Source organism: Phaenicophaeus curvirostris, chromosome 15 (assembly GCF_032191515.1).
Source record: "Phaenicophaeus curvirostris isolate KB17595 chromosome 15, BPBGC_Pcur_1.0, whole genome shotgun sequence".
Lineage (NCBI taxonomy): Eukaryota > Metazoa > Chordata > Aves > Cuculiformes > Cuculidae > Phaenicophaeus > Phaenicophaeus curvirostris.
Genome location: NC_091406.1, coordinates 19775801 through 19803633, shown reverse-complemented (window position 1 = coordinate 19803633; position 27833 = coordinate 19775801). Strand labels below are relative to the sequence as shown.

Below are 27833 nucleotides of genomic sequence, written 5' to 3'. Positions count from 1 at the left end.
TTCCTGTTTCTTTTAGAGTTGTCCTGACATCACCTCTTTCAGCAGTGTTGCCCCCAGATGCACAGCATTTGCATTGGAGATTGCAGAATGCAGAGGAGAGTGTGGAGAGAATGTGGCAGTGGCACTGAGTAGGGCCGTGTCCTGATGTGAAGGGTAATCGTGAGGAGTGGGAAGAGTTGTCTGTGGGAGCTAGAAATGGGTGGGAAACCATGGGCCGTGTGAAAAGACAAGACTGGGAGATGATCTTGTTGTCCTGAAAACATACATGCTAGAGTGGGGAATGGAGGAAAGCATGAGGCAGGATGAGAATGGAGTGATTGTGCCTAGGAATCTTTTCCAGTCTTTGAAGTGTCTGGTATTGCAGGCCTTTTGGATCTTGAGACGTTGTGTGGAATTGGAATGTCCTTGGAGTTTATGAATCTCCAGCCCCAGGGACAGTTCCTTGTGCTGGTGCCTGGCTGATGTTGGGGATGTGTTGGTGAGAAAGAGTGACATGAAGAGTGTGGGAAGATGCCTGATGGACATTCTTGCTCTTGTGTTGTGAGAAGGGTTGTGTGAGGGTAGTGCTTGGATGTGTGTTCGTTGTGTAGTGGTGGGCATCAGGAGGGACTTCCACAGCCATTGATGTTGTTCTGATTGTTCTTTCCTCATCTCCTGGCAGGATTAGTAAGAGCACATGAGTAGGTGGTTGTAATTATTCTGTTCTTGACTTCCTCTGCTTGTGAACTCTCACAGTCGACCTCAGTAGAGATGGAGTTCTATTACACATGGTTCATTGTGATGTGTGTGTCCACAGGCCAAACCCTGCACAGCAGCTCAGCTCTGATTTTCCTGTGATGCAAATTTTCTTGCCCAGCTGAAATCTTGAGTGCTTCTGTGTGTCAGCATTTACTGCAATTTTCTCCAAAAATGAAATTCATATGTACTGCGATCAGAGCTTTCACAGCTCCAATCACACAGTCTGTAAGAACTATAAATATAATGTGCAGCTCTGTAGAGTTTCCACCTGAATTGACCAAAAGTTTAGGGATGTAGGAAGACTCTGCTTGTCAGCATGTGTGTTCACATCCATCCATATGTTCTTTGTGCCGATCATGAAGGAAGGGGAGATTGTGTGAAGACCTGGGTCATGATCGAAGTGGTATTTAAATTTAGGGAATATTCCTGTGGTGGAGCAGTGTGTGGGGGTTGTGGCAGTGATGCTGCTCATGGCATTGATCAGGGCCTGTTCATGCATCACGGGGTTCGTGACTTCCAGAGGGGAAAAGTCTTGCCTGATGGAAATTAAGATACTGGGTGGAGCATGGTCTGTGTCATTGGGGAAGAACAGGAGCATGTCTGTTAACACGCAGATCTCCTTTCTTATGGTGTGTCTGTAATGGTTTCCCTCCAGCCAGAAACTAAGTACGTGAATACCACTCACTCACTCCTCCCCTTCCCTCACCTGCTGGAATGTGGAGGACGATGGGAAAGAAGAATGTCTCACTTGTGTGTTGGTATAAAGACAGTTTAACAGAAGAGCAAAGGAAGAGAAAAATAATAGCATGAATAACATTAGAAGAATATACTAAGTGATTAATGCATAGCGTAAGCGTGTTGCTAGCGGGTAGTGCTTCAGCCTTATGATCCTTCATAGCAGCTCAGCTCTGGGTATTCTGTGGTTCAAACTCTCCCAGCCCATTGCTATCCTGAGTGTCGTTGCACTTAATCATTTTCTATGGTTCTCTCGTGAAACACGTGCTGATGTGTGCGTGTACAGGCCAAACCCTGCACTGCAGCCCAACTCTGATTCTTCTCTGATACAAATTTTCACACCAAGCTGATATCTTGAGCGCTTCAGTGCATCAGCATTTACTGCGATTGTCTCCAAGAATGAAATTCACATGGACTGATATCACAGCTGTCTCAGCTCTACTGATGGAATCTGTAAGATCTTTACCATGCACATCTGTGTTGTTTGGTGCTGGGATTGCTGAAAAGGCACAAAACATTCAGGGTGAATTTGAGGGGAGAGTCTGCCAGACGTTGCATGGCTTTGCATCCTCCCAGATAGTGTTTGTGCAGTGGTGAGGGAAGGTAAGAATGTGCATGTGTGTGGTGGACAGGGTGGATTTTCTTGGTGGGGCAAGTTCCTGTTCTTGAGCAATGTCTGGGTATTAAGGCAGTGATTCCGCAAGCTGTACAGTGTAGGGCCTGTGTCATGAGGAGTATGATGATGAACAGCAAAGTGTCTTTTCTGAGGGTCTGGAGATGTTGTACAGAACATGGACTGTATCATTGGTGAAGAACTGGACAGTGTCTGCATAGCTGGGGATCTCATTTCCCAGGGTTTGGGGTAGAGGATTCCAAAAGGTAAAATGTTGGGAAGACACCCAGTGCAGAGTTGTTTGCCTGGGGTCTTCTCAGGATGTCTTGAAGTTCTGCATATCATAGAGAGCTATTTTTCTTCATGGTGTTATTGGTTGTAAAGACATCAGCCACGCATGCCTTTTAATGACCTGGTTTTGAGGTGGAATGTTATTGCTCAAACAGACACTTTTGCAGATTTTGTCACTGCTGCCAGGCTTCTCTGACCGTCTGCTTGGGTATCTTCCTGCTCTTGGTCTCACTAGGCAGAGTCAGGAGTGCTTTCTGTATTCAAGTTGCTCATAAACCATGCACTTCTGTACTGTGTCCTGGGCTCCTTTGGGTTTTCTATCTACTCTTAGCAAAGACTCCCACCCTTTTGGATTGCCCTTCGCTCTCCTTGGCAATGTGTTAGAAATACTGGATGAGATGCAGAGGTCAGAATTATGGCAGCTGTCAGCTTGCAGAGGTTTAGGTGTCTGGTGATCAGTGTAAGAAATGGCTTTTCCATGCCTGGAGGTGGGCTTTCAGGTCTGCCTTTTGATCCCCTTGTGACAGAAGTGGCTCAGGGAGAACCGTGCACTGTTCAGTGATTTCAAACATTTTGGAAAATGAGAGTAGTTTTTTTCTGTGTGGTTTCACCAGGAATCACTGATAACATTAAGAAATGCCCCTTAACCAATTCTGCTCTCCTGAAATGGCTTCCTTTTCTGAAGAAGCAACCAGGGATGCTACAGGTAAGTCAAGACCGTGTCTTGCTAGGCAGAGCCAGGAGAGCTCTCTGTATTCAAGCTGCTGGGAAACCTTGTATTTCATTACATTTTTCCTGGGTACCTTTGGTTTTCTTTTTTAGTCTTAGCAAAAACTCCCACCTTTTGGGTTATCCTTCTCTGTCCTTGGCAATGTGTTGGTATTATAGGATGTGATGTAGAGGCCAGAATTTTGTCAGCTGTCAGGTTGGAGAGGTTTGGGGTTCTGGCCATCGTTGTGAGCTTTTCCCCTCTCTGGGACAGAGGATGATGTTGAGAGAATGTCCTTAGCTTTCATGCCTGCCTCTTGCTTCCCTTGTGATAGAAGCGCATAAGGGAGGAGAGAACGCTCTTCAGTGATTTCAAAGCTTTTGGATAATGAGAGTAATTTCTTTCTGCCTGATATCACCAGAAATCATTGTTAATGTTAAGGAGAAATAGCTTTTGGATTAAATTCTATTGTCCTGAATTTCCTTTTCTGAAGAAGCAACCAGGAATAGTACAGGTAAGTCAATGGTACCTAAAGCGGGTGAATTTGAGTGACAGATATACAGTTGTTCCTTTTTTTGTAGTGGTATCTTCATGTTGGGTCAATGGAATGTTGCCTTGCTTGTCATACATCTAGGTGTGGATCAGCAAAGCCACCACTATCTGCTCTCATTCCATTCCAGCTGCTTCTAGGAACTGTGTGAGGTGGTGGCAGAAGGACAGATGGGAGAGGGAGTCCAGTGTCTTTATGGGAGTGGATGTATTGAGCATGGCTGGGATGATCTCATTGAAAATGCCATGGCGTTCCCTTTGTGTCTTTTGTTTGGCTGATGGAAGTGTGGCTCATGCTGATGAAGGAATTAATCTGTGGGGACTAATGCCCCTGGGTACCAAGGTTCTGTCTGCGATGTGTTTGCAGTGCGTGCCTGCCCAAAGGAAGAAGCAAGAACTTGATATTTTGTGTTCACAAGGCAGGAATGTGCTCTGCCTCAAGGTTTCTGAAGTGTGGGATCTGTGGGTGCCCCGTGCTTTTTATCCTTGTTGAAGGATTGATGTGTTGAGCTGTGATAGGTGCGATTTCCCAACTGAAAGATCCCCCATATGTTATGATGTAGCAGGGCTGTTCTTTGCCATCTGCTGGACTTGCTCTGATATTTTCTGTGTCCTTGAGAGGCCTGGAAGGAGTGTTGCGGCAGCAGTTTGTGTCACCTAGACTTAGGACAGCAGGAAGGTTGTTCCCCTTGCGGAGAGATGGAAGGCAGTATGGAAGAGGAATAAAAGCTCTTGCCGAAGGGCTTGACAGTGCTTCATGTCAAACGTGTGGTAGACATGTCAAATATATTGGTGGAGGTGGAAAGGAAAAGAAGAAACCTGTGTGGAAGCAGGAGTGAAGTAAAACTGTGATGGGGCAGAGGAGGAAAGAAAATGGAAGAGTCAGAAAAGAAGAGTGAAGGTGAAAAAAAAACTAAAAGAAACTAAAAGAAAAGCAGGGACTGCAATGAAAATGCAAGCAAGGAAGAAACAAAGATCGAAGGAAGAGAAAGAAAGGAAGGAAGAGCTGGTAGAAGAGATACCGAGCGTTCTTGACGTTTATACACTGGGTTTGAGGATCTCGGCAGCCTCGGCGCTCTGGGACGCTGTGCAAGGCTTGACAGAAAGCGTTGAGTAAGAGGAAGGAGGTTTTGTCGGAGGGCACGGCCGAGCTGCATGGCGGCTGTGATGGATTCCTAGAGAAACCGTGATGGGAAAGGAGCGAAAGCAGAGGGAAAGAGGGAAGAGGGAGAAGAGCAGGATTGGGAGAGAAGTGGGAACAGAAGAAGAGGTGGAGGAAGGGAAAGAAGAGAAGGAAGGCACAGCAGAGAGAAAGAAAATCAAACCCGAACAAAGCAAGAGGTGGGTAGAAAGACAGAGTGATAACCGATTTTGCTACCATGGCATGGAAACAGTGGACAGGGTTTGGAAGGAAGAAAGGAGGTAACGGGAAAACACGAAGAAGCGAGAGAGGGATGACTAAGAAAGTAATTAGGGAAGGAAGATGATAAAGAAGAGAAAGAATGGAATAAAACATTAAGGAAATGACGAGGGTGCAAAAAGGCGTTTAATGGATATGGTCCTTTACAATCTCTCTCTTGATTAGAGTCTCCGTAATTAGCGCTGCTGCTCCGTAATTAGCACCTAGAGCTACGAGTTTGACGGTCTCTGCCGCGGCGCCGGAGGCGACTGGGGAGCTGCCAGCGAGGGTAAAGGAGAGAGAAGGCTGGAAGGAAAAGGGGAAGGTGGAGTGAAGAGTCGGGAACGGCAGGGCAAGAAGGAACAGGAGAAGGAGAAAATAAAACGGGGAAGAGAGAATGCGGAGAGAGAGGAAGGAAGACAAGAAACTAGAAAACGAAGACGTTGCAAAAAGAAATAGAAAGACAAAGGGACAAGGGAAGAAAGGAATGTATGGAAGGAAAAGGTGGCGTGGATCGTAAGAGGCTCGGGAGAAGAAAGAAACGGTAAAGGACGCACCAACGTTACCTCTGTCTGGTGAAACGAGTTGGCTCCTGACAGCCTCGCTTGTTTCAGGGTTCTGCGGCAGGTAATTAACGATGACGCCCCGTAATTATCGCTGATGGGTCTGTCTTTGATCGTCTCCAGCGCAGCGCCGGAGGCGAGTGTCGAGCAGTCAGTAGAGATGAAGAACAGAGAAGGCTGGAATGGCGAGGGAGAGGGGAGAGAAGAGTCGGGGAGGGCAGAGCAAGAAGGAACAGGAGAGGGAAGAGAAGAGACGGAACCGAAGAAAGGAGAGAGTGGAAGGAGAAGTAGAGTGTATAAAAGAGTATGGACGAAAAGGAGACACGAATGAAGAAAGGGAGAGGAGAGACTAAATGAAAAGGAAGAAGGAGGAAGAAGGACTAAGTGTCGGAGAGCGGAGCGCGGTGGGCGCGGGTCTGGCGCTCGGCTGGTGCTGAGCACACGGTGTCGCTGCAGGCTCAGCCCCGGCGGGGGCGGTCGGGGCGGCGCAGAGCCCGGCTGTGAGCGCGGGGGGGCGGCGCGGGGCGGGCAGGAGAGGCGGTCGGGGCGTGCGGGCGGCGGCGGGAGCCGTGCGGGGCCCGGGCGGGCGGCGGCGGCGATGGGCGCGTGTCGGGGTCCGGCGGTGCGGGTGCTGGTGCTGCAGGCGGCGTGGGCGCTGGTCGGCGGGCAGGTGCGCTACTCGGTGCCGGAGGAAGCGAAGGTGGGGACGGTGGTGGGGCGTGTGGCGCAGGAGCTGGGCCTGGAGGCGGGCGAGGCGGAGGCGCGGCGGCTGCGGCTGGTGTCGCAGGGCCGGCGGGCGAGCGTGGAGGTGAGCGGGGCGAGCGGGGCGCTGGTGGTGAGCGGGCGGCTGGACCGGGAGGAGCTGTGCGGGAAGAGCGCGCCGTGCGCCCTGCGCCTGGAGGTGCTGCTCGAGCGGCCGCTGCGCGTCTTCCACGTGGAGCTGGAGGTCACCGACATCAACGACAACGCCCCGCTCTTCCCCGCCGCCCGCAAGAACCTCAGCATCGCGGAGCTGTCGCTGCCGGGGTCTCGCTTCCCGCTGGAGGGCGCGTCGGATGCGGATATCGGAGCGAACGCGCAGCTCTCGTACTCGCTCAGCGCCAGCGAGCACTTTAAAATAGAAGAAGAGAACAGTAACTCGCGGAGTAAATCGCTGTTTCTGGTGCTGACGAAACCTCTGGACCGTGAGACGGTTCCCGTGCACCGTTTGGTGCTGACGGCGAGTGACGGGGGCCGGCCGCCTCTGTCGGGCACGATGGAGCTGGTGATCTCGGTGCTGGACGCGAACGACAACGCGCCCCAGTTCAACCAGTCGGTGTACAACGTCCATGTGCCAGAAGACGCCTTAGAGGAAACGCTGGTGGCTCGGCTGAATGCCACGGATCCGGACGTGGGTGTGAATCAAGAAGTGATTTATAAAATAGATACTATTGTTCCTCCTTCAGGTTCCGATGTATTCAGCATCGATGCTAAAAGCGGTGAGATCAGACTGACGGGCTCCCTGGACTTTGAGGCCGTTCCTTTTTTTGTCCTACACGTTAAGGCGACAGACCAGGGAACACCACCTCTGTCGGGCCACTGCAAGGTGGAGCTGGAGGTGCTGGACGTGAACGACAACGCGCCCGAGGTGCGGGTGACGTCGCTGTCGGTGCCGGTGCCGGAGGACGCGTCGGTGGGGACGGTGGTGGCGCTGCTGAGCGTGTGGGACCGGGACTCGGGGTCGAACGGGCGCGTGCGGTGCTCGGTGCGGCCGGCGTCGCCGTTCGGTCTGGTGTCGGCGGTGCCGGGGTCGTACTCGCTGGTGGTGCGTGAGGCGCTGGACCGGGAGCGCGTGTCGGAGTACGAGGTGGAGGTGCGTGCGGAGGACGGCGGGTCGCCGGCGCTGGTCGGGAGCAGGCGGGTGCGGGTGCCGGTGTCGGACGTGAACGACAACGCGCCGGCGTTCGCGCAGGCGGTGTACACGGTGCTGGCGCGGGAGAACAACGCGGCGGGCGCGGAGCTGGCTCGGGTGCGGGCGCGGGACCCGGACGAGGCGGGCAACGGTCGCGTTCGGTACTCGTTGTGGGAGGGCGGCGTCGGGGGCGCGGGGGGGTCGGGCGGGGGTGTGGGTTCGGCGTCGAGCTACGTGTCGGTGGAGGCGGAGAGCGGTCGCGTGTGGGCGCTGCGGCCGCTGGACTACGAGGAGGTGCAGGTGCTGGAGTTCGCGGTGCGGGCGGTGGACGCGGGGGAGCCGTCGCTGTGCGGCAACGCGACGGTGCAGGTGTGGGTGTTGGACGAGAACGACAACGCGCCGGCGCTGCTGCCAGCCGCGGGCGTCGGGGCGGTCGCCGGGGCGTCGGGCTGGGCGTCGTCGGGCTCGGAGTTTTGGGGCTCGTCGTCGGGAGCGTCGTCGGGGGCGCTGTGGGCGTGGGCGGCGTGGGGGGCGCCGGCGGGTCAGGTGGTGGCCAAGATCCGCGCGGTGGACGCGGACTCGGGCTACAACGCGTGGCTGCGCTACGAGGTGCGGGAGCCGCGGGGGAAGGGCCCGTTCCGCGTGGGGCTGTACAGCGGCGAGGTGAGCACGGCGCGGGCGCTGGAGGAGGCGGATGGCCCGCGGCAGAGGCTGGTGATCGTGGTGCGGGACCACGGGGAGCCGGCGCGCTCGGCCACGGCCACGCTGAGCGTGTCGCTGGGGGAGGGCGGCGAGGCGTCGGCGGGCACGGGGTCGTCGGGGTCGGGGCTGCGGGCGGCGTCGGGCGCGGAGGGCGGCTCGGCGTCGTCGTCATTGTCTTCGTTGTCGTCGTCGACGAACGCGTGGCTGGTGGCGGCCATCTGCGCGGTGTCGGGGCTGTTGGTGGTGGCGGTGGTGCTGTGCGGGGCGTGGCGGTGGGCGCCGCGGGCGGGCGCGCTGTCGGGGCACGGGCCAGCGACGCTGGTGTGCGCCAGCCAAGTGGGGAGCTGGTCGTACTCGCAGCGGCAGAGCCGGAGCCTGTGCGTGGCGGAGGGTGCGGGCAAGAGCGACCTGATGGTGTTCAGCCCCAACTGCCCCCCGCCGCCCGGCGCCGCGGCCAAGGAGACGCCGCCGGAGCCGCCCGCTCTGCTGGACACGGTCAGTGTGGCCCTTGTTTCCACTGTTTTCTGTGGTCTGGGTGGGCGCTGGTGGGAGCTGGGCTGATCCCTCGGGCACTCTGATCTCGGGGCTTGGTTGGTGCTTCAGAAGTTTAACGGGTTCTTAGGCTCTGGGTTCTTTCGGGATTTCTCGTTGTTATTTTTCTGAGCAGGAGGGAAGAGAGGTATTGCTTTATGGAGCAAGCACTACTGCCTGCAGGTGAGGTTCGATGTTGTGGCTGTAAACAACGTAATTTGAGGTGATCTGTGGGACTTGAAGGTTTTCTGTCTCCGTGGTGCAGTTTTTCCCTTTAAGTTCTGCTGTGTCGTCTTTCCACGTGTATGGTAACTGTGTTTAGTGTTACAATATGTTGAGGAAGAGGAGTGTGAGCCAACGTCAGCATCAGAAAGACTTCACCTTAGGTACCAAACGCCTAGTTCTTCTATCGAATAGATATGTTTGGTGACACTTGTGTTGGTCCTCTAGGTTCTCTGACAGGATGCATTCAATGCCTCTTGCCTTTAGAGTTTAACGGGGTCTTTGGTTGTGGGTCTTTGTGGGAGTTCCTGTTGTTCTTTTTCTGAGCAGGAGGGAATAAAGCTATTGCTTTATGGAGCAAGCGCTACTGCCTGTAGGTGAGGTTTGGTGTTGTGGATATTAGTTGTTCTCTTTTAGAATCAAATTACAGGTGAGAGTCGTGCTGAGTCCAAGGAATCTGCTTCCTGATGGATTGACGGGTGCTTCAGGTGTTCATGGGGATCTGGCCTCTGGGTCCTTTTCAGAACCCCCCGGGTGTTGATGTTGGGTGGGATAAATAAGGAGTCATTTTTCCTTAGGTAGCAGCCTTTCTCTTTTGGACCTAAGGTTTGGTGTTGTGGGTCTGAGTTGTTCCCTCGTAAAATAAATCCCTACTGCTAGTGGTGAGAGGTGTAGCGCCATTGGCTTTTGAGGTGCTCTTGCTGGTCTGTAGCATTTTCAGGTGAGCGTGCTGCAGGGCTACAAGCGGTGTAGGCTGTGCTGGTGGCAGTCCCCACAGTGCTGTTTAGTGCCTTATTACATTCGCTGACTGCTGTCTGTGCTGGCATCCAGTGTGTTTTTTTGTTGAAAACTTCGTTGTCCTTCTCCTGTGTGATTCTTCTTGGCAAGAGATGTACATGACTCCATGTGACAACTGATACTTTGGGTTCTCTCCCATCGTGGTCAATTTTGTCCTTTTTTTACTGGTCCATGCATCCAGGTGTCTGATTTTGGAATCTAGATTGGCCTGACTTTGGGAATGTGTTGGTGAGAATGGGTGACGCATGCAGAGGGTGGAGCACCTTCTGATGGACCTTTTTGCTCTTGTGTTGGGAAAGGGGTTGTGGGAGCGTAGCACTAGAGTCTGCAGTGGTTGTGTAGTGGTGGGCATCCTGAGAGCAGGTTCCACAGCCATTGATGTTGCTGTGAGAGTTCCTTGCTCCTCCCCAGGCAGGATTTGTAAGAGCATGTGTAGAGGTGGGTGTAATCTTTGTGTTCTTGACTTGCCCTGCTTGTGAATTCTCATAGTCGGCCTCTGTAGAGATGCTGTGTCCTAATAAACATGGTTCATTCTGATGTGTGTGTACAGGCCAAACCCTGCACAGCAGCCAAGCTCTGATCTTCTCTGGGATGAATTCTCTCGCACACTTGATAGTTTGAGTGCTTCTGTGCATCAGTATTTACTGCAACGTGCTCCAAGAATGAAATTCACGTGGAGTGGGATCAGAGCTGTAACAGCTGCAATAAGAGAATCTGTAGGAACTATAAACCTAATGTGCAGGTCTATAGAGTTTCCACCTGAAATGACTGAAAAGGTGCAAAGAATTGAGGTTGGTGGTCAGGCAGGTGGGAAAAGTCTTCCGAGAACCATTTGGCTTTGAATTCATCCTGATGTTCTTTAATCTGACCTCGAGGGAGGGAGAGGCTGTGTGAAGACCTGGATCATGTTCAGAGTGGTATTTAGGTTTAGGGAATATTCCTGCTGTGGAGCAGTTTTTGGGTGTTGTGGCAGTGATGGCGCTTGTGACATTGGTCAGGGCCTGTTCATGCATCACAGGGGGAGTGACTTCCAGAGGTTATAAGTCTTGCCTGGTGGAAATGAAGATACTGGGAGGAACGTGGAAGAACTGGAGAATGTCCACAAAACTTTGAATGTCATTTCCCGTGGCGTGTGTGTCCACACACATACCATAGTTTTGCTCCAGCCAGCATAAAGTATCACAAGGCCAACTTTCTCACTCCCCCATTCCCATTGCCTGCAGGAATGTGGAGGAGAATGGAAAGAAAATACTTAACTCGTGGGTTGGGATAAAGACTGTTTAGCAGAACGGCAAAGGAGAAGAAAAATGATAGCATGATTAATGATAAAAGAATATACAAAGTGTTTAATGCACAGTGCAAGTGTGTTGGAAGCGGATAATTCCTCAGCCTTTAGTCATTGTGTAGTGCGTGGCCATCTATAGTAGCTTCCAGAGTCATTGAAGTTGCTGTTATGTTTCCACGCTCATCCTTGGGTGGGGTTTGTGTTAAGGAAAATAAGGAGGTACGATGAATATATCGATGTAAAACTTAGATATTACTGCCAGTAGTTGTGATAAATGGAGTATTGTGTTAAGTATTAAGTGGTGTTGGGAAAGTGTTCTTTAGGGTAGTTACAATAATACTGCTCAGTTATGCATAGCCCTGAATATTGTTCAATGATGCATTAGCCCTTTCTATGGCTGATGTAAAGCCCAGTCCCGCTGGATCAACAGGTTGTGCAGGAAGTGTCAGACCTCGAATATATATTTGCTTTAATGATAACCAATGATTAAATGGTTAAACTACTTTGAGTGTAGGAATAGGTGAAATATAGAAATAAGTTAGTGGAACTGCTTGAGGTTTTCTTTAACGTTTTAAAGAATATCTAGGAATACCTCAAGAAAGAAGAAAAGCTATTTTTGTGGTTGGTGGAGAAACATGGAGCATCACTCCTGAGGGAGAACCAAACCAAGACAGTGGAGGTGAATTATTGAGGTGGACTTTAAAGAAGAATAATGAACAACAGAGAAGTGAGAGCCCATGGGAAGACAGCATGGAAAACCACCGAGAATATCTGATGCTTTTGTGTGGGCTTTTGCCACTCACGTAGGTGATGACTCAACTCTGAGTTGTTAACAAAGCAAGCCTAAAGTTACCCACTGCCTGGTGGAAATCCTTTAACTGTTTGTAAGTGGGTGTGATGCGGAGGTGGGTCTAATGTGTTTGTGCTTCTTGTCCCCTACTTGTGCCCTTGCACCGTTGGCCTCAGCAGAGATGATGTGTCCCTTTGTCATGCTTAGTTCACATATGCACTCAAACAGCCCAGATCCTTCAGAGCAGCCCAGCTCTGGGTTTTTTGTGGTACAAATGCTCCCACCCAGTTGATATCCTGAGTGTCCTTGTGCTTCATCATTTGCCGTGGTTCTCTTGTGAAATACAATCCATGTGGACTGAAATCAGAGCAGACATAATTCTACTGACAGACTCTGAAAGATCTCTACTGTGCAGCTCTGTGGTGTTAGCAGCTGAGATTGCTGAAAAAGCACAAAACATTCAGGATGAAGTTCAGAGAGGAGTCTGCCAGACACTGTGTGTCTTTGCGTCCCTCCAGATGTTGTCTGTGCTAGAGGTGAGGGAAGGTAAGAGAATATGAAGTCCTGGGTCATGGACAGAAAGTTTTTTCTTTTTGGGGCATATTCTTGTGGTGGAGCAAGGACTGGATATTATTGGAAAGATCCCGTGATTGGTGTGGAGTAGGGCCTGTATCACACGCAGGATGATGTTGTGCAAGGAAGAGTCTTCCCTGGGGAAATGGAGATGCTGTACAGAGATGCTGTGTAATTGGTGAGGAACTGTGTAATGTCTGTTGACAAGAGATGTACGTGATTCAAGGTGACTATTGGGACTTCAGGATTCTCTATCCGCACACTGCAATTTCCTCCTTTTGTTTCATTCTGAAGACATGATCAAACTGAGGAAGGCATTGTGGACTTTTCTTATGTGTGGTAACTGTCTTTAATGTGCTCAGGGAGAGGAGTGTGAGCCAAGGTCCATGTTAGAAACACTTCGCCCTAGTTGCAAAACACCCAGTGCTTCTGTGGAGTAGATGTCATGGGTCACATTGCTTTCACCACCGATTTGCTTACACTTTCATATAAAATATTCAATTCTTATTTCTTTTAGAGTTGTTCTGACATCACCTCTTTCAGCAGTGTTGCCCCCAGATGCACAGCATTTGCATTGGAGATTGCAGAATGCAGAGGAGAGTGTGAAGAGAATGTGGCAGTGGCACTGAGTAGGGCCGTGTCCTGATGTGAAGGGTAATCATGAGGAGTGGGAAGAGTTGTCTGTGGGAGCTAGAAATGGGTGGGAAACCATGGGCCGTGTGAAAAGACAAGACTGGAAGATGATCTTCTTGTCCTGAAAACATACATGTTAGAGTGGGGAATGGAGGAAAGCATGAGGCAGGATGGGAATGGAATGATTGTGCTTAGGAATCTTTTCCAGTCTTTGAAGTCTCTGGTATTGTAGGCCTTCTGGATCTTGAGACGTTGTATGGAATTGGAATGTCCTTTGAGTTTATGAATCTGCAGCCCCAGGGACAGTTCCTTGTGCTGCCTCTTGGCTGATTTTCCTGTGATGCGAATTTTCTTTCCGAGCTGATATCTTGAGTGCTTCTGTGTGTCAGCATTTATTGCAATTGTCTCCAAGAAAGAAATGCATACGGACTGAGATCAGAGCTATCACAGCTCCAATCACAGAATCTGTAAGGCCTATAAATATAATGTGCAGCTCTGTAGAGTTTCCACCTGAAATGACCAAAAGTGTAGAAAGACTTTGCTGGACAGAATGTGTCTTCCCATCCATTTGATGTTCTTTGTGCCAATCACGAGGGAAGGAGAGATTGTGTGAAGACCTGGGTCATAGTCAGAGTGGTATTTATATTTAGGGAATATTCCTTCTGTGGAGCAGTGGGGGGGGTTGTGGCAGTGATGCTGCTCATGGCTTTGATCAGGGCCTGTTCGTGCGTCATGGGGTGGGTGACTTCCAGAAATGTCTTGCCCGATGGAAATTAAGGTACTGGGTGGAGCATGGTCTGTGTCATTGGGGAAGAACTGGAGCATGTCTGTTAACACGCAGATCTCCTTTCTCATGGTGTGTCTGTAATGGTTTCCCTCCAGCCAGAAACTAAGTACGTGAATACCACTCACTCACTCCTCCCCTTCCTTCACCTGCTGGAATGTGGAGGACGATGGGAAAGAAGAATGCCTCACTCGTGTGTTGGTATAAAGACAGTTCAACAGAAGAGCAAAGGAAGAGAAAAATAATAGCATGAATAGTGATAGAAGAATATACTAAGTGATTAATACATAGTGTAAGGGTGTTGTTAGTAGGTAGTGCTTCAGCCTTATGATCGTTAGAGCAGCTCATCTCTGGGTATTTTGTGGTTCACATTCTCCCAGCCCATTGCTATCCTGTGTGTTGTCGCACTTCATCATTTTCTATGGTTCTCTCGCGAAACACATAGTTCATGCTGATGTATGCGTGTACAGGCCAAACCCTGCACCGCAGCCCAGCTCTGATTTTTCTCTGATACAAATTTTCTCAGCAAGCTGATATCTTGAGTGCTTCTGTGCGTCAGCATTTACTGTGATTGTCTCCAAGAAAGGAATCCACATGGACTAAGATCAGAGCTGTCTCAGCTCTACTGATAGAATCTATAACATCTTAACCATGCATGTCTGTGTTGTTTGGTGCTGGGGTTGCTGAAAAGGCACAAAACATTCAGGCTGAATTTGAGGTGTGAGTCTGCCAGACACTGTGTCTTTGCGTCCTCCCAGATAGTGTTTGTGCCAGTGGTGAGGGAAGGTAAGAATGTGCGTGTGTGTTGTGGACAGGGTGGATTTCATTGTTGGGACAAATTCCTATGTTTGGACTATATCTGGGTGTTAAGGCAGTGATTCTGCAAGCTGTACAGATTAGGGCCTGTGTCATGTGGAGGACGATGCTGAACAGTGAAGAGTCTTTTCTGAGGATCTGGAGATGTTGTACAGAACATGGACTGTATCATTGGTGAAGAACTGGGTAATGTCTGTGTAGGTGGGGATCTCATTTCCCATGGTTTGGGATAGAGGATTTCAAAAGAAAACATTGGGAAGACACCCAATGCAGAGTTGTTTCCCCGGGGTCTTCTCAGGATCTCTAGAAGTTCTGCATATCATAGAGAGCTATATTTTGTCATGGTGTTACTGGTTGTAAAGACATCAGCCACGCATGCCTTTTAATGACTTGGTTTTGAGGTGGAATGTTATTGCTCCAACAGAAATTTTTGCAGATTTTGTCACTGCTGCCAGGCTTCTCTGACCCTCTGCTTGGGAATCGTTCTGCTCTTGGTCTAGCTAAGCAGGGTCAGGAGTGCTCTCTGTATTCAAGCTGCTCATTAACCATGCATTTCTGTACTGTGTCCTGGGCTCCTTTGTTTTTTTAATCTGCTTTTAACAAAGTCTCCCACCCTTTTGGTTTTCCCTTCTCTCTCCTTTGCAATGTGTTAGAAATACTGGATGAGATGCAGAGGTCAGAATTTTGGCAGCTGTCAGGTTGCAGAGATTTGGGCGTCTGGCCATTGTTGTGAGCTTTTCCCCTCTCTGGGACAGAGGATGATATTGAGAGAATGTCGTTAGCTTTCATGCCTGCCTCTTGCTTCCCTTGTGATAGAAGCACATAAAGGAGCAGGGAACACTCTTCAGTGATTTCAAAGCTTTTGAATAATGAGAGTAATTTCTTTCTGCCTGATATCACCAGAAATCATTGTTATGTTAAGGAGAAATAGCTCTTGGATTTAATTCTGTTGTCCTGAATTTCCTTTTCTGAAGAAGCAACCAGGAATACTACAGGTAAGTCAATGATACCTAAAGAGGGTGAATTTGAGTGGATTTGAGTTCCTGTTTTGTTGTTGTATCTTCATGTTGGGTCAATGGAATGTTGCCTTGCTTTTGTCATACGTCTAGGTGTGGATCAGCAAAGCCACCACGATCTGCTGTCCTTCCATTCCTGCTGCTTCCAGGAACTGTGTGTGGTGGTGGCAGAAGGACAGATGGGAGAGGGAGTCCAGTGTCTTTCTCAGAGTGGATGTATTGAGCATGGCTAGGATGATCTCATCGAAAATGCCATGGCCTTCCCTTTGTGTCTTTTGTTTTGCTGAGGGAAGTGTGGCTCATGCTGATAAAGGAATTAGTCTGTGAGGACTAATGCCCCTGGGTACCAAGGTTCTGTCTGCGATGTGTTTGCAGTGCGTGCCTGCCCACAGGAGACAAGAACATGCTTGGCCTCAAGGTTTCTGAAGTGTGGGATCTATGGGTGCCCCATGGTTTTTATCCTTGTTGAAGGGTTGATGTGTTGAGCTGTGACAGGTGCCATTTCCCATCTGAAAGATCCCCCATGTGTTGTTTGGACTTTTTGGCATCTGTGTTGTTAAACATCCATGAGGCTGGAGCTTGTTCTTGTGTTTGTGAGGGTGGTGGGTTCTGTTGTGATGTAGCAGTGCTGTTCTTTGCCATCTGCTGGAAATGCTCTGATATTTTCTATGTCCTTGAGAGGCCTGGAAGGAGTGTTGCAGCAGCAGTTTGTGTCGCCTAGACTGAGGAAAACAGGGAGGTTGTTCCCCTTGCGGAGGGATGGAAGGCAGTAGGGAAGAGGAATGAAAGCTCTTGCCGAAGGGTCTGACTGTGCTGCATGTCAAATGTGTTGTAAACATGTAAAATACAGTGGTGGAGGTGGAAAGGAAAAGAAGAAACAAGTGTGGAAGCATAAGTGAAGTAAAAGGCCAACAGGACTGGACAGGAAAGAAAAAGGAAGAGTCAGAAAAGAAGAGTGAAGGTGAAAAAAAACTAAAAGAAACTAAAAGAAAAGCGGGGACTGCAATGAAAATGCAAGCAAGGAAGAAACAAAGCTCGAAGGAAGAGAAAGAAAGGAACGAAGAGCTGGTAGAAGAGATACCGAGCGTTCTTGACATTTATACACTGGGTTTGAGGATCTCGGCATCCTCGGCGCTCTGGGACGCTGTGCAAGGCTTGACAGAAAGCGTTGAGTAAGATGAAGGAGGTTTTGTCGGAGGGCACGGCCGAGCTGCATGGCGGGTGTGATGGATTCCTAGAGAAACCGTGATGGGAAAGGAGCGAAAGCAGAGGGAAAGAGGGAAGAGGGAGAAGAGCAGGGTTGGGAGAGAAGTGGGAAGAGAAGAGGAGGTGGAAGAAGGGAAAGATGAGTAGGAAGGCACAGCAGAGAGAAAGAAAATCAAACCCGAAGAAAGCAAGAGTTGAGGAGAAAAATAGTGTGATAACCGATTTTGCTGCCATGGCATGGAAACAGTGGCGAGGGTTTGGAAGTAAGAAAGGAGGTAACGGAGAAACAAACAGGAAGAAGCGAGAGAGGGATGACTAAGAAAGCAATTACAGAAGGCAGATGAGGAAGAAGGGAAAGAATGGAAGAAAACATTAAGGAAATGACCAGGGTGCAAAAAGGCGTTCAATGGATTTGGTCCTTTACATTCTCTGCCTTGATTACAGTCTCCGTAATTAGTGCTGCTGCTCTAAAAATAAAGGAGGTTACATCTGTCCAGTGAACGGAGATGGTTCCTAACAGCCTCGCTTTAGGTTAAGAGACCCCCGCCACGTAATTAGCGTTGATGGCCCGTAATTATCGCTGATGGGTCTGTCTTTGATCGTCTCCACCGCAGCGCCGGAGGCGAGTGTTGAGCGATAAAGTGGAGATAAAGAAGAGAGAAGGCTGGAATGGCAAGGGACAGGGGAGAGAAGAGTCGGAGAGGACAGAGCAAGAAGGAACAAGAGAAGGAAAAGAGACGGAACCGAAGAAAGGAGAGAGTGGAAGGAGAAGAAGAATGTATAGAAGAGTATGGACGAAAAGGAGACACGAATGAAGAAAGGGAGAGAAGTGACTAAATGAAAAGGAAGAAGGAGGAAGAAGGACTAAAAGTCGGAGAGCGCAGTGCGGTGGGCGCGGGTCTGGCGCTCGGCTGGTGCTGAGCACACGGTGTCGCTGCAGGCTCAGCCCCGGCGGGGGCGGTCGGGGCGGCGCAGAGCCCGGCTGTGAGCGCGGGGGGGCGGCGCGGGGCGGGCAGGAGAGGCGGTCGGGGCGTGCGGGCGGCGGCGGGAGCCGTGCGGGGCCCGGGCGGGCGGCGGCGGCGATGGGCGCGTGTCGGGGTCCGGCGGTGCGGGTGCTGGTGCTGCAGGCGGCGTGGGCGCTGGTCGGCGGGCAGGTGCGCTACTCGGTGCCGGAGGAAGCGAAGGTGGGGACGGTGGTGGGGCGTGTGGCGCAGGAGCTGGGCCTGGAGGCGGGCGAGGCGGAGGCGCGGCGGCTGCGGCTGGTGTCGCAGGGCCGGCGGGCGAGCGTGGAGGTGAGCGGGGCGAGCGGGGCGCTGGTGGTGAGCGGGCGGCTGGACCGGGAGGAGCTGTGCGGGAAGAGCGCGCCGTGCGCCCTGCGCCTGGAGGTGCTGCTCGAGCGGCCGCTGCGCGTCTTCCACGTGGAGCTGGAGGTCACCGACATCAACGACAACGCCCCGCTCTTCCCCGCCGCCCGCAAGAACCTCAGCATCGCGGAATTCACGACGCTGCCGGGGTCTCGCTTCCCGCTGGAGGGCGCGTCGGATGCGGATATCGGAGCGAACGCGCAGCTCTCGTACTCGCTCAGCGCCAGCGAGCACTTCTCTCTGGATTTGCAGCGGACTGAAGGGTATCCAGAATCCCTGTTCCTGGTGCTGACGAAAGCGCTGGACCGTGAGACGGTTCCCGTGCACCGATTGCTGCTGACGGCGAGTGACGGGGGCCGGCCGCCTCTGTCGGGCACGATGGAGCTGGTGATCTCAGTGCTGGATGTAAACGACAACGCGCCCCAGTTCAACCAGTCGGTGTATAAAGTGCAGCTGCCGGAGAGCGCTGCAGAAGGGACACTGGTGGCTGGACTGAATGCTACTGATTTGGATTTGGGAATATATGGGGAGGTGATTTACGAAATGGATACTGTTGTTCCTACCTCTGGCTCCGCTGTCTTAAGCATAGATGCGAAGAGCGGGGAGATCCGACTGAAGGGCCCGCTGGACTTTGAAACCGTTACTTTATACGAGCTACACGTTAAGGCGAGAGACAAAGGGACGCCCGCTCTGTCGGGGCACTGCAAGGTGGTGGTGGAGGTGCTGGACGAGAACGACAACGCGCCCGAGGTGCGGGTGACGTCGCTGTCGGTGCCGGTGCCGGAGGACGCGTCGGTGGGGACGGTGGTGGCGCTGCTGAGCGTGTGGGACCGGGACTCGGGGTCGAACGGGCGCGTGCGGTGCTCGGTGCGGCCGGCGTCGCCGTTCGGTCTGGTGTCGGCGGTGCCGGGGTCGTACTCGCTGGTGGTGCGTGAGGCGCTGGACCGGGAGCGCGTGTCGGAGTACGAGGTGGAGGTGCGTGCGGAGGACGGCGGGTCGCCGGCGCTGGTCGGGAGCAGGCGGGTGCGGGTGCCGGTGTCGGACGTGAACGACAACGCGCCGGCGTTCGCGCAGGCCGTGTACACGGTGCTGGCGCGGGAGAACAACGCGGCGGGCGCGGAGCTGGCTCGGGTGCGGGCGCGGGACCCGGACGAGGCGGGCAACGGTCGCGTTCGGTACTCGTTGTGGGAGGGCGGCGTCGGGGGCGCGGGGGGGTCGGGCGGGGGTGTGGGTTCGGCGTCGAGCTACGTGTCGGTGGAGGCGGAGAGCGGTCGCGTGTGGGCGCTGCGGCCGCTGGACTACGAGGAGGTGCAGGTGCTGGAGTTCGAGGTGCGGGCGGTGGACGCGGGGGAGCCGTCTCTGTGCGGCAACGCGACGGTGCAGTTGTGGGTGTTGGACGAGAACGACAACGCGCCGGCGCTGCTGCCGGCCGCGGGCGTCGGGGCGGTCGCCGGGGCGTCGGGCTGGGCGTCGTCGGGCTCGGAGTTTTGGGGCTCGTCGTCGGGAGCGTCGTCGGGGGCGCTGTGGGCGTGGGCGGCGTGGGGGGCGCCGGCGGGGCAGGTGGTGGCCAAGATCCGCGCGGTGGACGCGGACTCGGGCTACAACGCGTGGCTGCGCTACGAGGTGCGGGAGCCGCGGGGGAAGGGCCCGTTCCGCGTGGGGCTGTACAGCGGTGAGGTGAGCACGGCGCGGGCACTGGAAGAGGCGGACGGCCCGCTGCAGAGGCTGGTGATCGTGGTGCGGGACCACGGGGAGCCGGCGCGCTCGGCCACGGCCACGCTGAGCGTGTCGCTGGGGGAGGGCGGCGACACGGCGTTGGGCGCGGGATCGTCGGGGTCGGGGCTGCAGGCGGCGTTGGGCGCGGAGGGCGGCTCGGCGGCGTCGGGGTTGTCGTCGTTGTCTTCGTTGTCGTCGTTGACGAACGCGTGGCTGGTGGCGGCCATCTGCGCGGTGTCGGGGCTGTTGGTGGTGGCGGTGGTGCTGTGCGGGGCGTGGCGGTGGGCGCCGCGGGCGGGCGCGCTGTCGGGGCGCGGGCCGGCGACGCTGGTGTGTGCCAGCCAAGTGGGGAGCTGGTCGTACTCGCAGCGGCAGAGCCGGAGCCTGTGCGTGGCGGAGGGTGCGGGCAAGAGCGACCTGATGGTGTTCAGCCCCAACTGCCCCCCACCGCCCGGCGCCGCGGCCAAGGAGACGCAGCCGGAGCTGCCCGCTCTGCTGGACACGGTCAGTGCTGCTCCCTCTCTGGCCTCTCGTGCGTGTCCCCGACGCCCCTGTCCCCTTCTGGTCCTTGTTTCCATTGTTTTCTGTGGTCTGGTTGGGCGCTGGTGGGAACTGGGCAGGGCCCTCGGGCACTCTGATCTCGGGGCTTGGCTGGTGCTACAGAATATTAATGGGCTCTAGTCTCTGGGTCTTTGTGGGAGTTCCTGTTGTTCTTTTTCTGAGCAGGAGGAAATAAAGATACTGCTTTATGGAACAAGCGCTACTGCCTGTAGGTGAGGTTTGATGTTGTGGATATTAGTTGTTCTCTTTTAGAATCAAATTACAGGTGAGAGCCGTGCTGAGTCCAAGGAATCTGCTTCCTGGTGGGTTGACGGGTGCTTCAGGTGTTCATGGGGATCTGGCCTCTGGGTCCTTTTCAGAACCCCCCGGGTGTTGATGTTGGGCGGGGTAAATAAGGAGATGTATTTCCTTAGGTAGCAGCCTTTCTCTTTTGGACCTAAGGTTTGGTGGTGTGGGTCTGAGTTGTTCCCTCGTAAAATAAATCCCTACTGCTAGTGGTGAGAGGTGTAGCGCCATTGGCTTTTGAGGTGCTCTTGCTGGTCTGTAGCATTTTCAGGTGAGAATGCTGCAGGGCTACAAGAGGTGCAGGCTGTGCTGGTGGCAGTCCCCACAGTGCTGTTTAGTGCCTTATTACATTCGCTGACTGCTGTCTGTGCTGGCATCCAACGTGTTTTTTTGTTGATAACTTCGTTGTCTTTCTCCTCTGCGATTCTTCTTGGGAAGAGATGTACATGACCCTATGTGTCAGCTGATACTTTGGGTTCTCTCCCATCGTGGTCAATTTTGTCCTTTTTTACTGGTCCATGCATCCAGGTGTCTGATTTTGGAATCTAGATTGGCCTGACTTTGGGAATGTGTTGGTGAGAATGGGTGACGCATGCAGAGGGTGGAGCACCTTCTGATGGACCTTTTTGCTCTTGTGTTGGGAAAGGGGTTGTGGGAGGGTAGCAGTAGAGTCTTCAGTGGTTTTGTAGTGGTGGGCATCCTGAGAGCAGGTCCCGTAGCCGTTGATGTTGCTGTGAGCGTTCCTTTCTCCTCTCCAGGCAGGATGTGTAAGAGCATGTGAAGAGGTGGGTGTAATCTTTGTGTTCTTGGCTTGCCCTGCTTGTGAATTCTCATAATCGGTCTCAGTAGAGATGCTGTGTCCTAATACACATGGTTCATTCTGCTGTGTGTGTAAAGGCCAAACCCTGCACAGCAGCCCTGTTCTGATCTTCTCTGGGATGAATTCTCCCACCCAGCTGATACCTTCAGTGCTTCTGTGCATCAGTATTTACTGTAATGTTCTCCAAGTATGAAATTCACGTGGAGTGGGATCAGAGCTGTAACAGCTGCCAGAAGAGAATCTGTAGGAACTATAAACCTAATGTGCAGGTCTATAGAGTTTCCACCTGAAATGACTGAAAAGTGCAAAGAATTGAGGTTGGTGGTCAGGCAGGTGGGAAAAGTCTTCCAAGAGCCATTTGGCTTTTCATGCATCCTGATGTTCTTTAATCTGATCATGAATGAGTGAGAGGCTGCGTGAAGACCCTGGTCATGGTCAGAATGGTATTTAGGTTTCGGGAATATTCCTGCAGTGGGGCAGTGTTTGGGTGTTGTGGCAGTGATGGTGCTCGTGACATTGGTCAGGGCCTGTTCATGTATCACAGAGAGGGTGGCTTCCAGAGGAGAAATGTCTTGCCTGGAGGAAATGGAGATACTGGGAGGAATGTGGGAGAACTGGAGAATGTCCGCTAAACTTTAGATCTCCTTTCCTATGGTGTGTCTGTCATGGCTTTGCTCTAGCCAGCAATTAAGTACCACAAGGCCACTTGCTCATTCTCCTCTTCCTGTTGCCTACTGGAATTGGGGGAAAATGAGGAAGAAGATGTCTAACTCGTGGGTTGAGATAATGACAGTTAAGCAGAACGGCAAAGGAAGAGAAAAATAATAGCATCATTAATGATGAAAGAATATACAAAGTGATTAATGCGCAGTACAAGTGTGTTGTAAGAGGGTAACTCTTCAACCTTCAGTCATTGTGTAGTTCATGGCCATCTATAGTAGCTTCCAGAGTCATTGAAGTTGCTGTTATGTTTCCACGCTCATCCTTGGGTGGGGTTTATGTTAAGGGAAATAAGGAGGTACGATGAATATATCGATGTAAAACTTAGATATTACTGCCAGTGGATTGTGATAAATAGAATATTGTGTTAAGTGGTGTTGGGAAAGTGTTCTTTAGGGTAGTTACAATAATACTGCTCAGTTATGCATCTCCCTGAATATTATTCAGTTATGTATTAGCCCTTTCTATGGCTGATGTAAAGACCAGTCCAGCTATATCAACAGGTTGTGTAGGAAGTGTCAGACTTAAAATATGTATTTGATTTAATGATGAGTAATGATTAAAAGTTTAAACAACTTTGAATATAGGCATAGGAGATGCCTTTATAGGCATGGTCTTCTATATAGGGAGATGTTCTTCTTGTCTTGAAAACATACATCCTAGAGTGGGGAGTGGAGGAAAGCATGAGTCAGGATGCGAATGGAGTGATTGTGCCTAGGAATTTTTTCCAGGCTTTGAAGTGTCTGGCATTGTAGGCCTTCTGGATCTTCACACATTCTGTGGTATTGGAATTACACATGGTTCGTGCTGATATGTGCATGTACAGGCCAAACTCTGCACAGCAGCCCAGCTGTGATTTTTGTCTGATACAAATTTTCTTGCCCAGCCGCTGTCTTGAGTGCTTCTGTGCATTCGAATTTACTGTGATAGTCTCCAAGAATGAAATTCATGTAGACTGAGATCAGAGGCGTCACAGCTTTAATCACAGAATCTGTAAGAACTGTAAATATAATGTGCAGCTCTGTAGAGTTTCCACTTGAAATGATGGAAAGTTTAGGGATGTAAGAAGAGTCTGCTGGACACCATGTGGCTTCACATCCATCCAGATGTTCTTTGTGCTCATCACGAGGGAAGGAGAGATTCTGTGAAGACCTGGGTCATGGTGAGAGTGGTATATAGATCTATGGAATATTCCTCCTGTGAAGCAGTGTCTGGGGGTTTTGTCAGTGATGCTGCTTGTGGTATTGATAAGGGCCTGTTCATGCATCATGGGGTGGGTGACGTCCGGAGGAGAAAATTCTTGCCTGATAGAAATGAAGATACTGGGTGGAGCATGGTCTGTGTCATTGGGGAAGAAGTATAGAGCATCTGCTAACATATAGATCTCCTTTCTTATGGTGTGTCTGTAATGGTTTCGGTCCAGCTAGAAACTAAGTTCCTGAAGACCTCTCACTCGCTCCTCCCCTTCCCTCACCTGCTGGAATGTGGAGGACAATAGAAAAGAAGAATGTCTCACTCGTGTGTTGGTATAAAGACAGTTTAACAGAAGAGCAAAGAAGAGAAAAATAATGGCATGGCTAGTGATAGAAAATCATACGATGTGATTAATGCATAGTGTGAGGGTGTCGTTAACAGGTAGTGCTTCAACCTTATGATCCTTCAGAGCAGCTCAGCTCTGGGTATTCTGTGGTTCAAATTCTCCCAGCCCATTGCTATCCTGAGTGTCGTTGCACTTCATCATTTTCTGTGGTTATCTCGTGATACATAATGCACATGGACTGAGATCAGATCTGTCTCGGCTCTGCAGACAGAATCTCTACTATCTTTACTGTGCACGTCTGTTGTTTGGATCTGGGGTTGTTGAAAAGGCGCAAAACATTCAGGGTGAACTTCAGGGGAGAGTCTGCCAGACACTGCGTGGCTTTGCATCCTTCCAGATAGTGTTTGTGCCAGTGGTGAGGGAAGGTAAGAACGTGTGTGTGTGTGGTGGACAGGGTGGATATTCTTGTTGGGACAAATTCCTGTTCTTGAGCAATGTCTGGGTATTAAGGCAGTGATTCAGCAAGCTGTACAGATTAGGGCCTATGTCATCTGGAGGACGATGCTGAACAGCAAAGTGTCTTTCCTGAGGATCTGGAGATGTGCAGAACATAGACTGTATCGTTGGTGAAGAACTGGATAATGTCTGCATAGGTGGGGATTATATTTGCCAGGGTTTGGGATAGAGGATTCCAAAAGTAAACATTGGGAAGACACCCAACACAGAGTTCTTTGCCTGGGGTGTTCTCAGGATCTCTAGAAGTTCTGCATATCTTAGAGAGCTATTTTTCTTCATGGTGTTACTGGTTGTAAAGATATAAGCCACGCATGCCTTTTAATGACTTGGTTTTGAGGAGGAATGTTATTGCTCCAACAGAATTTTTTGCAGATTTTGTCACTGCTGCCAGGCTTCTCTGACCCTCTGCTTGGGTATCTTCCTGCTCTTGGTCTCACTAGGCCGGGTCAGGAGTGCTCTCTGTATTCAAGTTGCTCATAAACCGTGCATTTCTGTACTGTGTCCTGGGCTCCTTTGGTTTTCTTATCTGCTCTTAGCAAAGACTCCCACCTTTTTGGTTTTCCCTTTTGTCATTGACACTGTGTTAGAAATACTGGATGAGATGCAGAGGTCAGAATTTTGGCAGCTGTCAGGTTGTAGAGGTTTGGGGTTCTGGCCGTTGTTGTGAGGTTTTCCCATCTCTGGAACTGAGGCTGGTGTTGAGAGAATGTCATTAGATTTCATGCCTGCCTCTTGCTTCCCTTGTGATAGAAGTCCATAAGCAAGCACAGTGTGCTGTTCACTGATTTCTAAGATTCGAGAATGAGAGTAACTTCTTTCTGCCCAGTTTCACCAGACGTCATTGTTAATGTTAAGGGGAAATATCTCTTGGATTAAATTCTGCTGTCCTGAAACCATTTCCTTTTCTAAAGAAGCAGCCAGGAATGTTACAGGTAAGTCAATGATACCTAAAAGAGGGTGAATTTGAGAGAGAGTTATACTCTTGTTCCTGTTTTGTTTTGGTATCTTCATGTTGGGTCAATGGAATGCTGCCTTGCTTGTCATGCACCTAGGTGTGGACCAGCAAAGCCCGACTGGCTGCTCTCGTTCCATTCTTTCTGCAATCATGTGAGGTGGTGGCAGAAGGACAGATGGGAGAGGGACTCTCCTGTGTCTTTCTCAGAGTTGATGTGTTGAGTAATGCTGGGATGTTCTCATCCAAAATGCCATGGTCTTCCGTTGGTGTCTTTTGTTTGGCTGAGTGAAGTGTGGCTCATGCTGATGAAAGAGCATTATTCTGTGGGGACTAATGCCCCTGGGTACCAGTGTTCTGTCTGCGATGTGTTGTCAGTGTGTGCCTGCCCACAGGAAGAAGCAAGAACTTGGCATTTGGCATGCAGGTGGAAGCTCTACCTCAATGTTCGTGAAGTTTGGAGCTGTGGTTTGACTGTGCTTTTTTTTAATCTTTATTATCTTTATTATTTTTATCTTTATTAAACATTCACGAGGCTGGAGCTTGGTCTCATGTTTGTGTGGGTGGTGGATTCTGTTGTGATGTAGCAGTGCTGTTCTTTGCCATCTGCTGGCCTTGCTTTCTTATTTTCCTTGAGAAGCCTGGGAAGGAGTGTTGCTGCAGCAGTTTGTGTCGCCTAGACTGAGGACAGCAGGAAGATTGTTCCAATTACAGAGAGATGGAAGGCAGTAGGGGAGAGGAATGAAATCTCTTGAGGAAGGTCCTGACTGTGCTTCATGTCAAACGTGTTGTAAACATGTAAAATACAGCGGTGGAGGCAAAAAGGAAAAGAAGAAACAAGTGTGGAAGCAGAATGAAGTACATGTCCGCAGGCCAGAGCAGGAAATAAAGAGGAAGAATCAGAAAAGAAGAATGAAGCTGAAAAAAAAAAAAAAAGAAAAAAGAAATGAAGAAGAAAAGCAGGGACTGCAATGAAAATTCAAGCAAGGAGGAAACAAAAATCGAAGGAAGGAAGGAAGGAAGGAAGGAAGGAAGGAAGGAAGAGCTGATAGAGGAGATGACAAGCATTGTTGAGGTTCTCTTTATACACTGAATGGGTTTGAGGATCTCAGAATCCTCGGCGCTCTGGAACGCTGCGCAAAACTTGATGGAAAGTGTTGAGAAAGAGGAAGGAGGTTTTGTCGCAGGGCACGGCCGAGCTGCATGGCGGGTGTGATGGATTCCTAGAGAAACCGTGACGGGAATGGAGCGAAAGCAGAGGGAAAGAGGGAAGAGGGAGAAGAGAAGGGTTGGGAGAGAAGAGGGAAGAGAAGAGGAGGTGGAAGAAGGGAAGGAAGAGAAGGAAGGCACAACAGAGAGAAAGAAAATCAAATTCGAATGAAGCAAGCAATGGGAAGAAATATGGAAGGGTAAGCGATTTTGCTACCATGGCACGGAAACAGTGGAGAGGGATTGAAAGGAAGGAAGGAAGTAACGGGAAAAAAGAAAGGAAAACAAACAAAAAAACCCGAAGAAGCGAGGCACGAATGACTAAGGAAATAATTAGGGAAGGAAGATGGGAAAGAAGAGAAAGAAAGCATAAAGGAACTAATGTTTTCTGAAGGCGCTGAATGGACTTGGCTCTTAACAGCCTCCCTCTTTGATGAGAGTACCCGTAATTAGCACCTCGAGCTGCAAATTTGACGGCCTCTGCCGCGGCGCCGGAGGCGACTGGGGAGCTGCCAGCGAGGGTAAAGGAGAGAGAAGGCTGGAAGGAAAAGGGGAAGGTGGAGTGAAGGGTCGTGAACGGCAGGGCAAGAAGGAACAGGAGAAGCAGGGGAAAAGAAAGTGGGGAAGAGAGAATGCAGAGAGAGAGGAAGGAAGACAAGAAAGTAGAAGACGAAAACGTTGCAAAGAGAAAGGGAAAAGGTAAGGAAGACGGAAAGAAAGGAATGTATGGAAAGAAAAGTACCGCGGGGCCGGTGATGTGGAGCGTTGAAGGCTTGGGAGAAGGAAGAAACGGTAAAGGATGTTACGGGACGTGCCGACGTTACCTCTGGTGACAGGCGTTGGTTCCTAACAGCGTCGCATTGTGTCAGGGTCCTGCTGCAGGTAATTAACGATGACGCCCCGTAATTATCGCTGATGCGTCTGTCTTTGATCGTCTTCACCGCAGCGCCGGAGGCGAGTGTTGAGCGATAAAGTGGAGATAAAGAAGAGAGAAGGCTGGAATGGCAAGGGAGAGGGGAGAGAAGAGTCGGGGAGGGCAGAGCAAGAAGGAACAGGAGAAGGAAGAGAAGAGACGGAACCGAAGAAAGGAGAGAGTCGAAGGAGAAGAAGAATGGAGAAAAGAAAATGGAAGGAAAAGAGACACGAATGAAGAAAGGGAGAGAAGCGACTAAATGAAAAGGAAGAAGGAGGAAGAAGGACTAAAAGTCGGAGAGCGCAGTGCGGTGGGCGCGGGTCTGGCGCTCGGCTGGTGCTGAGCACACGGTGTCGCTGCAGGCTCAGCCCCGGCGGGGGCGGTCGGGGCGGC

The 27833-nt window shown here is 51.1% G+C and overlaps 2 protein-coding genes across 2 annotated transcripts; both read left to right on the top strand.

The window, feature by feature from the left end:
- Positions 1-4824: 4824 nt before the first annotated feature.
- LOC138727225 (protocadherin alpha-2-like) lies at positions 4825-8751 on the top strand. Its single transcript, XM_069869515.1, has 2 exons — positions 4825-4976; positions 6054-8751. Exons 1-2 carry the CDS (start codon positions 4825-4827, stop codon positions 8749-8751), a joined length of 2850 nt encoding a protein of 949 aa, XP_069725616.1.
- Positions 8752-16643: 7892 nt separating this feature from the next.
- LOC138727224 (protocadherin alpha-2-like) lies at positions 16644-27677 on the top strand. Its single transcript, XM_069869514.1, has 3 exons — positions 16644-16810; positions 17785-20428; positions 27474-27677. The coding sequence occupies exons 1-3, from the start codon at positions 16644-16646 to the stop codon at positions 27675-27677; spliced, it is 3015 nt and encodes a 1004-aa protein (XP_069725615.1).
- Positions 27678-27833: the final 156 nt, after the last annotated feature.

Excerpts from the sequence above, each read along its gene's own strand:
- LOC138727225 (XM_069869515.1), top strand. The coding sequence starts at position 4,825 with ATGGGAAAGGAGCGAAAGCAGAGGGAAAGAGGGAAGAGGGAGAAGAGC. Across the intron at positions 4,977-6,053 it reads AAACCCGAACAAAGCAAGAG|GCTCAGCCCCGGCGGGGGCG; the intron begins GTGGGTAGAAAG and ends GTGTCGCTGCAG.
- LOC138727224 (XM_069869514.1), top strand. The coding sequence starts at position 16,644 with ATGAAAATGCAAGCAAGGAAGAAACAAAGCTCGAAGGAAGAGAAAGAA. Across the intron at positions 16,811-17,784 it reads GGCTTGACAGAAAGCGTTGA|GCTCAGCCCCGGCGGGGGCG; the intron begins GTAAGATGAAGG and ends GTGTCGCTGCAG. Across the intron at positions 20,429-27,473 it reads TGCCCGCTCTGCTGGACACG|CGCCGGAGGCGAGTGTTGAG; the intron begins GTCAGTGCTGCT and ends TCTTCACCGCAG.